Source organism: Solanum verrucosum, unplaced genomic scaffold, assembly GCF_900185275.1.
Source record: "Solanum verrucosum unplaced genomic scaffold, falcon-dt-bn FXZP01000102.1, whole genome shotgun sequence".
In the NCBI taxonomy this organism is placed as follows: Eukaryota; Viridiplantae; Streptophyta; class Magnoliopsida; order Solanales; family Solanaceae; genus Solanum; species Solanum verrucosum.
Window position 1 is genome coordinate 3,073,640 of NW_026019930.1, and position 15,078 is coordinate 3,088,717.

The 15,078-nt window shown below is 29.9% G+C and overlaps 1 protein-coding gene across 1 annotated transcript; it reads right to left on the reverse strand.

The window, feature by feature from the left end:
• Window positions 1-4,205: 4,205 nt before the first annotated feature.
• On the reverse strand, window positions 4,206-5,559 carry LOC125828742 (probable F-box protein At1g65740). The gene has a single exon (XM_049508078.1). It carries the CDS (start codon window positions 5,369-5,371, stop codon window positions 4,427-4,429), a length of 945 nt encoding a protein of 314 aa, XP_049364035.1. The 5' UTR covers window positions 5,372-5,559; the 3' UTR covers window positions 4,206-4,426.
• Between the last annotated feature and the right edge of the window lie 9,519 nt (window positions 5,560-15,078).

The window sequence follows — 15,078 nt, forward strand, 5'->3', positions numbered from 1 at the left end:
TAACTGCTAATATGAAATAATCAATATCCAGGGATTATGTGGACATAATAGGTGATACACCAGTGCTCCCAACTACTGAACTGATATGGAATAAGATTGCATTACCAAAGCATAGGTTTATACTATGACTAGTTGTTCGTGGCAGACTGCTAACTAAGGCAAGACTGGTGAGAATGGGCATATCGTGTGATAATAATACTTGTATTTTGTGTGATGGGAACTGGCTACAGGATGTAACACATATCTTCTCTAAATGTCACTGGCTGAAGAGAGTATGTGATGCAATACAAACCTGGATTGAGTTCAGAGTACAGAACAGATGTGTGGATGGTGCATTATTGCAGATTAAAGTGAAGAATTGCAATAGATTCAAGGAGGTTATGGATGCTGTGTACAGAGCTACTATTTACAATATCTGGATGGCCAGGAACAAGAAGTATTCTCAAGAACAAAATGTGAATACCAATCATGTTATGCAGCAAGTTCAAAATGTAATTAGGAAGAGGGTTAGCTATGGTTACTGTTGCTGCACACTACTAGTACTACTGTATGGTGCTATGGAAGTACAAAATTTCAGAACACGAAAAAAGTCAATTAGCATTATCAAGGTTCATTACAGCTATACTAATACAACAATTGAAGAGTGCAAGAGACGAAATACACGAGCAGAAACTATCACAGTTAGCATTAGTTTCTCTGCTCTTTATGAGCCTACCTTCTTCTCACAAAAAGTATGATAATGACAGTTGTTCGTCCACATAAATCTACGTTCTTGTACAAACAACGGAAGACAGTAGGATTCAAATCATGTTATCTATCTAACTTTTCTTGTATACAGTGTATTTACTTACACTAAACCTTTCAGTCCTAAAAGATTACATTGTATTCATTTTTGCAGCAATCTTTCAGCTCTCTTTTTAATTTTTAGAATGAACTTTCATACTCCAAAATCTCTTAAAATACTCTATATTAGTTTCCATTCACAAAAGCTATCGCAAGAGACAGAACAATAGGCACACATTTGCACATTAATCCAACTAGAAGCAGGCCTATTTCATTTCATTAATGTGGAAATACAATCAAGACAGTAGGAGACAAGTTAAGGATAAATGGAAAAGATGAAACTACATGCACAAATAATGAATACTGTTATTTGCAATATACTTATTCACTTGGCAGTTATTTAATATGTGGTATTAGTGCACTTAAACAAGAATTTTTCTTCCTATTTCCTACTACTATTCAAGTGAATAAACAACAACTGGCTTCTAAGATTCAGTTGCAATCCATTCATTACAGAATGAGATGCAAATCACTTTTCGACAATAACAGTCATCATCACACCTCATTTTTTTTTCAATCAAGTATACTAACAAGAGTTCTCACATTAGGACATTCAACATATATATGCTTACTACTAATATGCTCAACTGCACAGACACCAAAATAGAAAAAAGAAACTGATATGAAATCATATAGTACAAGTTCAGATTTGAGAAAAATGAGGCGTTTCACAAACAAATTCATAGTTATAAGAATCCAAACTTACCTTTAAAGAGATGGAAATTCCAAGAATGTGTCCAGATTATTAGTCGCAACAAGGTAAAGATGAACAGTATGAAGAGAAGCTGTCAATTTAACACGACAATATAAGTTATAGCTGTGGTTGTCTTAGAGAATCCACTATGCATCAGATAAGTAAAACAATAACCATCTATTAAGAACTGATGTGGTTGTCTTAAGAGAATCCATTCTTTATTATGAAGATAATCTATTTTTCTTCCTATTTCCTATTGCTTATCAAGTCAATAAACAACAACTTGCTTCCAAGTTTCAGTTGCAGTCTATTCTTTACAGAATGAGATGCAAATCACTTTTCTATAACAACAATCATTATCTCACCTCATTTTATTTTCAATCAAATATACTAACAAGAGTTCTCACATTAGTACATTCAACATATATGCTTACCACTAATATGCTCAATTGCACAGACACAAAAATAGAAAAAAGAAACTGATATGGAATCATACAATACAAGTTCAGATTTGAGAAAAATGAGGCATTTCACAAACAAATTCATAGTTATAAGAATCCAAACTTACCTTTAAAATGATGGAAATTCCAAGAATGTTTCCAGATTATTAGTCGCAGCAAGGTGAAGATAAGCAGTATGAAGAGGCGCTGTCAATTTAACACAACAATATAAGTTATAATTGTGGTTGTCTTTGAGAATCCACTATGCATCAGATAAGGAAAACAATAACCATCTACTAAGAAGTGATTTGGTTGTCTTAGAGAATCCTAAAACCAGTTAATACATGAACCAATTCTAAGCAGAGACAAGCAGATTCAGGGAATAGTTGTTGCAAGGATATACATAGTGACCTATGACTAGATTTTACAGAGACAGGGACTGATAATTAAAGTTCAGGTTAGAGATTAATAACTTTCTTGTTGCCTTCCCTATTTTCATTTAAAAATACTAAACTTATGTACAGAGCAAACAAAATGAAATCGTTATCAATTTTGTTGCCTTCTAAAATGAATAGCCAAAATATGTAATGATGGGTTGATTTATATATATTGTTATTTGGCTTTCAAGTAAAAGCAAACTTCAAAAAGACACAGATAGCTACAGGACAGACTTCTTATGATATATAGCTATTGAACTAGAGAATGATTCCATAATGGATCTTCAGTACATACTATGCAAACATATTCCAAAACTCGAAGTGATTTTGATTCTTCTAAAAGTCAATTTTTAGCTCCTTGGCACCTACATAATCAAGTTATAAGACAAGATGGATTCTATCTCAAGCAAATATCGAGTACATCATTGTCAAAGAGAGGCATATGAATGAAGAGATACGATGACATCATTGCAAAGAAACAATAGCATCAAGAAAATTTCTATCGAAGTATCACGACACACTTATCCATAGAGATTAGACAAGATTCAAACATCAAATAAGACAAAGTTAAAAAGAATGTCCAAGCTCTATCCTTTTTTTCAGATTGATGCTTGCCAACAAACTAGTCAAAATGGTAACTTTGAAGGTGAACTCGGATGCAATGAATCACAATTAGGTTACACGTTAAGTCGAGCAAGAATAAGCTAAATAAATATTTGTTAAGAGCTAGAGAAAGAAGTTAACTCCAGTCTGTACAAACAAATCATATTATAAGTGACACAGTTTTATCCTTTACTTTATCAAAAGAGGAAGTGAGACAACTATGTTTTTCTATGACCTGAACCATAAGAAAAGAAATCGAAAATACATGGATGCAGAAATATTAAAGGATTCAGTTCACACATTAATTAAGGATATGACTAAACTACACTAGTGCATAAAGCAGAAAAACGTTTTCAATTAAAAAGAGAAAAAACAAACCTAAATGGAAACTGAAAAATCAGGGAAACTACAGAATTTGGAAAAATTAATTATTCCACAAAGCAATTCAAAGTAAAAATAGCATAAACTTACCCCAAAGAGAAGAATACTCAATCATCCAGCAGACCCATAAGCCGACTAGAAGTAAGAAGACAAGAACGATTCTCTTTACAGCAAATTAGAATGTGTTCTGCAATCAAAATAGAGATACATGATTTCCTTAAATAGATGGAGCTGAGAAACCCACAACTAATTTTTCTCAACAAACCTAGAAATTGACGCAAGCTTTGGATCTTATCTTCTTGCTAATTTTCCTCCAACAAACTATAGTTCATTATTTTGAACTGAGAGAGACGTACGGCTGATAAAATGTCGGAAGATGGAAATCGAGAATCCCCAAACCTCTAACAGAACTAGAGAGAAGCACCATATCCTCCAAGCTCCTGAATTTTCTCTAACTGTAGAGGCCCCTGATTTCTCTAACAACAAAGCGAACAAACCCAGAAATTTGACAATATTAGTGTTTGTTGTTCCAAACGGAGGGGAGGAGTGCGGTATGTAGAGGGGTGGGGTATGTAGAGAGACGTGTGATATTGTTTTATAAAATAATTAAAGAGGGCCCTTCTTTATTACTTAATTAACAACCGGATACTAACTTTTTTAACATCCAAAAATTATTTGGTCGCTGAGATTAAATTAAAAATTAACTTTTAACAACAAATTTTTTTTTTGTCGTTATAGATATATTATTAACGACCGGATTCATATTCTGTCGCCAAGAATTGGTCGTAAAAAATGAAATATATATCTGCAAACTGAATCTCATAAGCCTCAACCATTTTGAGAAATCACAACTAGAATTGCTTAAATATGATAACATTCATACAACATATTAAAATGAAGGAAAATAAATAGATTAATTTAACTTTATAATGATAATTTGTTAAAAACAATGATAAATAACTAGCTAAAAACACAAAACAAAACAAAGAGATCTCATGAGCTGCCATATGATGGTGAGTAAAACCGCATTATGATCCGAATGATGGGTTAACCCATGTTGGCGGGCAAACAGGACTTAGTGACACCCCAGAATAAAAAGATTCAACCTTTCCATTTTCAAAATTGTAAACCCCCATATCTTTTCCACTACCTGCTTCCAAGGCGAAATAGCTCTCAAACACATCATCTGTAAAATAAATGTGATTAGGTTTCAGCCCTGTAACCATAGCAGTTGCTCCATTACGTCCCAAAAAAATTGTTGAATCTCCCAAAGTATTAATCTCGTTCAATTGATCTTTGATTACATCTATTTCAAATACCTTAAACTTAATGGTTTCATAATCACTAGTATATGTGTTATTCAAAAATCGAATAAGAAATAATAGTGCACCCGATATCTCAACAAAGTAGTACTGAGTATCCGGTTGATGTAATATTGGATCTTTCAGACGAGTAAGCCGGTGCGGCTCTACAATTGGTTCAGGAACGCTACAGCCGGGAACATCAAAAACCCATAACTCGCCACCATAATTAAAAGCATAAAATTTCCCCTTATGGTGAAAGAGACTGTTGAATCTAGCCTTTCTTCTCATGACAATTTTAGTCCAGTTGACGTCTCCCGGTCGCCAAAAGGCGAGATCACCTCTACCATATGTAAGATCGGAAATCACCAAAACATAATCTGATGTAAGAGAAGGATTGGCAGATAAGACAGCTTTGTCAATAATGTAATGAGTTATTTCTGCGTCTTTCTGTAAAGCCTCCTTTAGGGCATTTTGTGGAGGAAGTTGAATTTGGGTACGGGAGAAAGGATGAAACAAGTTAAATTCTCCTGTACATGAGTCTGTGAACATCCAACCTCCCTCTGATGGAAAACATCTTCGCCCTCTAATTTCTGGGAGAAATATGCGTGAAACTTTGTGTTTGGAAAGAGAGTAAAATTCTCGATAATCATCATCTTTATCTGCTAGCATAAGCAATGGAATTTGTTGGGAGGATACATCAAAATTATCTCTCGTAGCAGCAGTTCGCCATGAGATACAAACAGCACCAAAAGCAACAAAATCTTCAATCACTTAAACACGCTCGGCAACTGTACGAATGAGGTCGCATGGCAATTCTGACAAGTTCGACATATAAATAGTTAAAGAAGAGACTACAAAGGGGCTTCTAGGGAAAGAATAACCAGAGGAGGATGGTAATTGGTAAGGGTTTGGAGGGGATCGACAAGTTTAAGGTTCCTTTTTAAACAAAATTACCTAATTAAACATAAGTACTAATCCAATTTATATTGGGAGAACTACACTTGGAATCTATTTATTCAAATTGGACTCAACTCAATATATTTATTTTGCATTGAACCATTATTTCTTCATCTTCAATTCCATCAGAATATATATTACTCTAATGATATTTATATACTCTGATGGTATGTCTAGCAATAATTGAGCACTCTTTTTCACTAAATCAATTCATGTTTTTGAGTAGTCTTTTCACTTGAGTACTGCTTCTTCGATTCTTCCTCTTTGATATCATCACCAATATATTACCCTTATATATAAGCGACTAAGAGAGGGACGAACATGGCATCATATGGTAGTACAAAAAGCATTCTAAAGTGTACTGTGAATGCTTTAATTTTTTGCTCTGTCTGGCCCAATTTTATTAGTTATAGTCATTTTATATCCATGTGTAAGGAACTGAAATATCTCTTTATTCTCTATTACTTTCTCTTCCAAGCCCTGAAATTGGTAAGTCTTTTTTACGCTTTTTTTTTTTTGGCATATGTTTTTCCTCTTCAATGATTTATGTTTATTGTATGTGATGATCATAAATATACCTACTTTTATCATTCAATTTCAAATGAGTATTTGTTTTCAGTTCTTGAGTGCTATTTATTAGATTTTTTTATTTTTGTAGGATTTTGTTCTTGCATGTTCCAAATTTGGTTTGATTTACTCATAGATGATTTACTCTATATTAATTTAAGATTTTTTTTATAGCATTGGCAATTTAGTTTTGTTATATGTGGTGTGAGTAGGTTTGGAGATTGGGTCAGCTAATCAGACCAAGATTCCTAATTCAAGAAATGGAAAAGGGAAAGGAGTGATAAGAAGTAAGATTAAAACGTGGAGTTAGATCCCATTGAGGCTCTATTATTAATAAATTCTTAAGGCCCGTGATACGGGCCCAATATAATCAATTGTTAATCGTTATTTGACAAATATTAAAAGGTATTTCTATAGCATTCTGATCAACATTAATTAATATTGATCCTGGTAAAAAATTTAGTATTAAAAAATATCAAAAAATAACCATCAAAGAATATAGTGCATTGAATGGTGTTTCTCCTTCCTTAATTAAATATCTTAATTTTGAGTTTTGGATATGAAAAAAATTCTTAATAGAGAGCTCTATATCCGAATGGGCAACTCCAATATAAATATCGAATACTGAATAAAAAATATTAAATTAAATTAACCCAATAATATTTTAAAGTATAATTGATATTAGTGATGGGTAGATTCATTTTTTAAGTTGTAAAACTCTGAAGTATAATATTCAATTTATTTATTTATTACTATAAGACACAAATTTAGTAGGACTCAGAGTTAATTTGTCTGTTAGATTGGATTATATCTTATATAAAAATCATGAATCATTATATATTATCATCTTGAAATCTATCCTATTCATTTCAATTAATCTGTCGAATTTTTCTTTATAATCTATTAAAAAGTAATGTCCCTTTTCTTTTCTTAGTTCCAACTCCACATAACATATTTAAGATCACAAGATTAAAAGACATTTACTATATTTCGCATATTTAAAATTTAAAATCACAAGATTCAAAAATCTTCCTTAATTTCTTAAACTTAATGCCAAGTCAATATAGAGCAAACACATTAAAACAGAGAGATTAATATTTTATATTTATCACTCATACATAAAAATAAGAACTAAGAAGCATGTTTCACTATTACATGAAGTTCTATATATGCATAATTTGTCTTAATGAACATAATTTTTTTAGCATGATATAAATGTGTTTTTGGTTCTCTTTTTTCATGCACAATAACTTATAGGAACAAGTATTTTTGTTATTTTTATCAGTTTAGTGAAAAAATTTCAAACAATCTGAAAACATAAATGCATTTTCTTTGTTTTAAAAAAATCTATTTAGAATTAAATGCTAAATTAGCATGATATTTTAATACATAGATCATTACATATCGTATTGATTTCCTCATCCAGATATTTTATCTTATTCCAAAATTTATTCATAATTTTTAAAATTACTATTAATCATTTGCTAGTTTTGTCATCTCTTTATAAATATTAATCTACTTAAATTTATTTTACTTCTCTAATTAATGTATTGATTTTTCATGTGTTCCGATTCTTAACTTCTTATTTCAAACAAAAGAATAGCAATATTAAGTAAATAAAGTAAACAATCTGATTAATCTTAAAATTTAAAATATTCTATTATCAAAATATTCTTATCATTAATGTACGTAAATTGAACATGAAAAATACTTATTATTTCTCTTTAATATTTGATTCGCAAAATTTTAAAACTATTTATTTAAAAATTTAGTTAGTTTCTTAGTTTACTTTAATTTCATTTTATTTATCTATCCATTTTATTTATTAATTTTTATTTTTATGCTCCTTAATTAAAATATTTTTATTTTTTAATACATTTAAAATCATGTTTGTTTCTTTTTATATTTATTTTAGTGCAAAAAGTAAAGGTGTTAATGAAATATAAATTGATTTAATAAATGGGTCCCACCATTTTTAGATAGTACGACTACTTATGATATTTTTTATGCTTTTCATGATAGAAAGTACACGTGGCCATCATAATAATAGCAACTTGGTTGGGTATTTGGGAAATTCAATAATTTTGCAGTAGAAAGTACAATTGTTTTAAGCTGATAATTTTGGTAAAATGACAAAAGTGCCCCTGGTCGTCCTGGTCGTCTTCACTCTTCTATATAATAAATAACTACAACTTTCCCGTACTGTTGGCTATGGGGTCTAACTCCACATTTTAATCAATTTTTTTGATGGATTTTAGTTTATGCATTTAGTAATCGTTTGATGTGAGATATAAGGTTTAATAATAATTTTAAAATAAGATATAAGATTATTTTATCTTGTGTTTAATTGGAGATATTATGTAGTCTTTAGATTGTTTATCTCACTATTTTTATTATAGAGTATTGAAAACACTCTTAAACTTGGTCTGAATTATTAATTTCATCTTTAAATTATTAGTAGCTTTAAAAGCACCTTTTAATTTGACTAACTATTACTAAAGATAACTAATCTTGGAATAACTTGTTCCCAAACAAACTATTTATATAAAAAAGAAAGGTTCAATTATATTCTCTTCGTTAAGAGGTTACATAATACAAATAAAGTAAAAGTAGATAGTTTTACATCATTTGAGTTATAGTAGTTAAAAATATACGCGCTCCCTTTCAATTGTTTTATAGAAGGAGAGTGGCGGTTAATTTCACATAAGATCATCGAATTCATACTAGTTTGTAGAAAAGTCATTAAACTAATTTTCCTAATCATAAAATTACTTAACTTTTACTAGTCATATAAAAGTAATTTTGATAAATTTGCAGAAAGTTAATGGAGTTTGGTTCTATATGTAAAAGTTACGTTGTCTTGGAAATAAAACAAAAATATTCCCAAAAAGACCACTTAGAGGATAATATGCAAATAATAAATTGTTACATAAAATACCTATATTTTAAGTAAATTTGCTAGAAGGTACTAGATGCCTAGAATATTTAGGACCTTCTATGCAATTATATAATCTTCTATAGGAAATTTTCATATTTCTCTAGAATCATTTAGGAAATTCTATGTAAATTCTATAATCATCCGTAAAAAATCTATATATTTCTCGAGAATCATCCACAACCTCCACATGGGCCACTGTGGAATGTGACATTTATTGTTGAAGTCATTATAACTTCTTGATACTAGAGCTTTTCAGCATATTTGATATTAAAAAAGTATTTGACATTTTAGATTTCATCAAAAAGCAAGTATTCTTTGATTTGATGAGTTATTTGATTTCTGTATATGAACAATGATGAGTTATTTGATTCCTATATCTATGAATTCTTTGAAGGCGCTCATTGAGTTACTTAACTAGGAGTATAGTCTGATTGAAAAACCAAATAAGTTTTTCAAAATTTTCAAACTTCTCAAAATATTATCTAACTCAACTCTAAAATTTATCATCTACTCTAAAATCTCTTATGTTTGGAATGTCTGGAATGTCTTATGGGGAAATAATTTAGTTCAGTTAAAGTCTTTTAGAACATTACAGAATCAGCCATGGTGATATTTTCCATAACAACAAAAATCAGTTTTGTAACAACTGTGCTAATCATTTCAAGATTCGAAGAATAACTGGCGGCACATCGCTGATTCTTCAATCATCACTATTGACAAAGTATATTCCATTTCCGATCATCTTCGTAACTAAATTTATTATGAACAATCATAGTGCAGATTAAGTTCTAAAATTTTGTGTAGTATATTTGTTAGTTCTCAAGGGAAAATGGTGGCACACGCTTTCTTTGATTTGATTCTGTATAGTATCTCAATGATCTTCGTATTGAATTTCTATACTTGTATAGCATTTCGATGATATTCGTACGGGTAAAAAATTAAGTATTCTCCTAATAGTAATTTAATTTTTTATGCAAAAATAGAGATTAAATCTGTAATTGGATTTCTTTGTAGTGAATTTGTAGATTTCAATATTATACTAATGGTTGAATTCATGTGTTGAGCGTTTATCAGCTACATATATTCAAAGAATATTCTATGTCTCAGAGAGAATGGGAATCACCAAATAGCTTAGTGATTCACACTAAATTCCATTTGGGAAAACTTCAATTATGAGGCATCTGTAGATCCAATAGGATTTTTAGGTTATCCTGTAGTTTTAACAATTCACAGAATTCCATTTGGGAAGACTTCAATTTTGAGGCATATGTAGATCCAGTATGATTTTTAGGTTGTCCTGCAGTTTTTAAGACATCTCCAACCAAACATCAAATTTTACATCATTTTGGTGTGTGAATAGTGTTACACCAAATTTGGTGTAACATTATTCATCACACCAATTCACTTTATTGAATATTTTAATATTATTTCATTATACAAAACTTTTAATTAAACATTATATAAATTGTATATTTTAATTAAATCTCTTGTATATTTAATTATTTTTACGTAATATTTTTATAATATGAATTTTAGATATAAAATTTATCTTTTGTATAAATTAATTTTTCTATATATGACTTTTAAAAAAAATTAAATTTATGTTAATTCTACTATAAATTATAATTAGATATAACTACAAATGAAAATAATATGAATTATATATGGTGAATGTTTTAGAAAGAATTTATTTTATGAAATAAGAAATTATAATATAATAATAATGAAGAGAGAAAAATATTTCTTTTGATGTAAAATTTGATATTTGGGTTAGAGATGCCCTAACTATTTACAGAATTCCATTTGGAAAGACTTCAATTTTGAGGCATCTGTAGATCCAATATGATTTTTAGGTTGTCCTGCAGTTTTAATGATCAGCTCCACAACATTCACTGTTTGAGATGGGTCTTCACTTCTAACGCTACATGTAATGACTTCCGAGACAAACTTGTTTTGAGTCTAGTCCTGGACACGTGCTTTGCAAGTGAGTCCTGTGAAAGGTATAATTTTTTGTCAAAATCATATTTTAATCAGTATCACAAGCTATTCAAAAAATATATATAATTTAAAATAGATGAACAATCAATGTATTCAAATAACTTCTTTATTGTATGTCAAATGATTAGACATTTGATGAACCAGCAAAATTTAGTTTGGTAACTAAAATAATGAGTTACATTTTTATGTTATTAGGTCCAAGCATATGATATATTAGTATGTGCAAAAATGAATAACAAAAATGATTAATGGTTCTCATTTAAATGCACAATAAGAAAATTTCTACATATACCTTAAATTGATATCTATACTTCAAGTCCAACACCCATACAATTTTAAATGCTTCATGGAAGAAAAATTCTATAATGGAGAAAGAAAGCAAGAACAAAAAGTTGAGGATATTGCAAAGAAAGTCTTCATGCTCTAAAAAGAAAATTTTGTTATTGTTAGAGACAACATATCAACATAAGACTGTTTATTGTTTAATACTACACATGTATTAAATTTACTCTCTTTTTTTCCGCTGCTATTTTTTCTTCTTGATTACCAAATTTTAGCATTTTTTTCGTTATCCTCACTTGCAACTTCTAACGCTCTTATCTTCTCATTTTGAATTGTGCAATTTCCTTAATTTGATTTCCTATTGTGAGCTTTCATCTTTGTAAGTTGGTTCTTAAATAGCATTAGGAAATGACCTTTAAATTCAAATTTTAATTCTGAAATTGATTTCTACATTAAAGTGATGAATGACTTTTCATATCATAACTTTTCAAATTCTTCCATTATTGAGATTTATGATTTCGATTAAAAGCAATATCAATGTACTCATTTATCAAGAAAATGATAATTTAATTATTAAAGGGCTTAAGGACTTCAAATTCTACCATTATGTAATTAAAATATTTATATTTAATCAAATTTTAATTTAGTAGAGGGGAAATATGGTAATTCAACTTTTCACTTTGGAGCTTCACACTTATAATAATGCTAGTCTCTGGACACGTGCGTCGCATGTGTGTTCCATGTGAATTTTTATAGATTCGTTAGAACAATTAAAATTTTATGCAAATCGTGTGAAGTGAGTAATATTTTTTAATGTGCATCAAGAAACACCAAATGAGGGGCACATTGTATGAAGCTACCATCGGTAAATCAATTCCGTTGAAGTCATTATCGGTAATTTTTGAACTTTGTTTAGTAGTTAACACGCTTCCGATAAAGTCACATGACTAATTTGAGCCAAATAACAATACATACTTGCGATAATGATAAAAAATATTCATAAAAATTAGATTGGTGAAGTCTAATAGAGAAAAAACACACAAAAAATAGAAGAAAAATAAAGCATACTCATCATTTGCAAGACTTTATTCATATAGATTATAGATAGAAAATAAATATAGAATCAATAAGTTATCCATATAGGGAATTCAGAAGCTACAAGTTTAAAGAGGAAAAACAAAAGGCACAGACCATGAGAGGGAAGTAATTGCACTGACAAATTCTATAATTTGCAAATTATGTATAACGAAGTATGCATCATATTTTTCTCCAGAATAAGATAATACTGGCAAAAGTAGAGACAAAATATATCTTATTCGCAAGACAATAACAATAACAACAAAAAGTGCAATAACCGAAACACCATAAAAATAATTGGTGGTAGAAAGCAAAAGAAAGACTGTACAAGAATAAAAGTACTACTACGACAGACACCACTAAGTCTAAACCCTTCGGAAAGCACGAGAACACTCCACTACAACCTTCTACCTTAATCTGCGATCTCCACGCTTAAGCATTTTCTGTAATTGATGAAATTATTTTCTTTTTTCTTCTGAGCTATGAAAGGCGAATAGTTTATGTATTCGTCAATAATAATTTTACCTCATGATATTTATAAGCCAAAAGTTTGCCTAGAATTCTATAGAAAGCTCAAAAGTTATGTTGGAGAATGGAGAGACATTCTTAAAATGTGTTTTAAAATATCTTTTCATTTTTAGTATTTAATATAATATGATATAATTATTATTTACTATTTAATTGCTCAGATATTTTATAACATTTTGAATTAAGATAGGGGTAAAATAATATTTCAACTTTTACTTTTGTGGCTTCCCACTTTTAGTATAATATATATATATATACACACACACTTCTTTTATAAATGTCATTTATCTGTTTACTAGTATAAATGCTAAAGGGTTTTCAGCTACTTCTGAAGGTAGAGATATTAGTTATACTTTTATCACTAACCCTGTTTCTCGTGATATTAATGTTTTAATTGATATGAAACAAAAGCATGTTGATTCTTTACAACTTGAAATGCGTAGCATGAATATATTTGACACTTTGAAATCCTCCAAAGTACAGGAAAAAATTAAACTAATTTTCGAATAAATTGTTGTTGATATTTGTGTTGATCATCCTAGTGCTTTTTGGACTTGGAAAAAGCATATTGTTACCCTTCCTTATGAAAAATATTTCTTTGAAAATGATATTCCTACGAAATCTCGTCCTTGTCAGATGAATGCTGAATTGGTTGAATTCTGCAAAAAGGAAATTGATAATTTGTTGCAGAAGGGTTTGATAAAACCTTCGAAATCACATTGGTCTTGCACTGCATTTTATGTTAATAATGTTGTTGAAAGGGAACGTGGTGTTCCTAGATTGGTTATCAATTACAAACCTTTGAATAAATATTTAAAGTGGATTAGGTATCCTATTCCCAACAAAAAATATTTGTTGTCTAGATTATATGATGCCAATATATTTTCAAAATTTGATTTAAAGGCAGGATATTGGAGAGTTGGACGAGGATCCGTATGACGATCCTGACAATGATCATAGGGATGATCTTCCCTTTCCTCGTGGGTTATTTCCCTTGCCTCGACCCTTGGTTATCTAAGGAGGGTTCATCCTGCACATAAAACAATTTGTTTTATTAGGGGTAATAACCTTCATCGGAGTAATATCCTTCATCTGAGTAATATTCTATAAGAATATGTGAGAAATCTTCTCTTAGAATATTATTGATAACTTTAGAAGACCTTGATCTTTCAGATCAAAAATTAAAAGTTCTTATGAACAAAGGCGATACAGGAGGACCCCAAGGAAAGTTTGAGGAAGGAGAAGGATCTCATACCTTAAAAGAAGAAAATCTACAACCAGAAAATATAGAAAGAAACTTTAATAACAATAAATTCAAATATATGCCAAACAGACTCCTAACGGGAGATGTAGGATCAACCCAATTTTTAGATCTAAATTGTAAAAGAGAACCAGAGTTAGATCTAGATATATGGGCGTAAAATATATTTCTTTTCTTCCTATTAGGAAAAAGAGTAAATTACATAGATGAAGAAAAATACATCATTGCGATAAATACTTTCACCTGTAAAGTAAGCAATTGGCATACCGGATTATCAGATGATGCAAAAGAAATCATCAAAAATCATACCATAGAAGGATTCAAAAATTCCCTTCAAGAAGGAATAAGAAACCTTGTACAATACATAGGAAATGAATTCCTAGGTGGTGAAGGAAGCACATCTCAAAATCGAGAAAAATTGTGAATAATAGCAAAAGAACAATTAGAAAAATTGCAAATCTGCAAAATGAGCTATATTCAAGAATACACCTGTGAATTCGAAGAATATTACTACAAAATATTTGATAGTAGCAAAGAAATGCTACCATACCTTGAAAAATATTTTCAAAAATTACCAGGCTTTTGGGCTAAATACTTTAGAGAAGAATATGAAAAAGAAAACATAAAAGGAGATACTTTTGGACAAAGAATATATTTTCTAAACAATAGACTTGGACAACTATGTATGGCTCATAGCATACAAGAAAAGCCAAAAGAATCAACACCCAAATTTATTGTCTAGATACAAATGCAACAAGCCAATGGGGA

Bases quoted from the DNA above. Each gene is read 5' to 3' on its own strand.
- LOC125828742 (XM_049508078.1), bottom strand. From the start codon at position 5,371: ATGCTAGCAGATAAAGATGATGATTATCGAGAATTTTACTCTCTTTCC.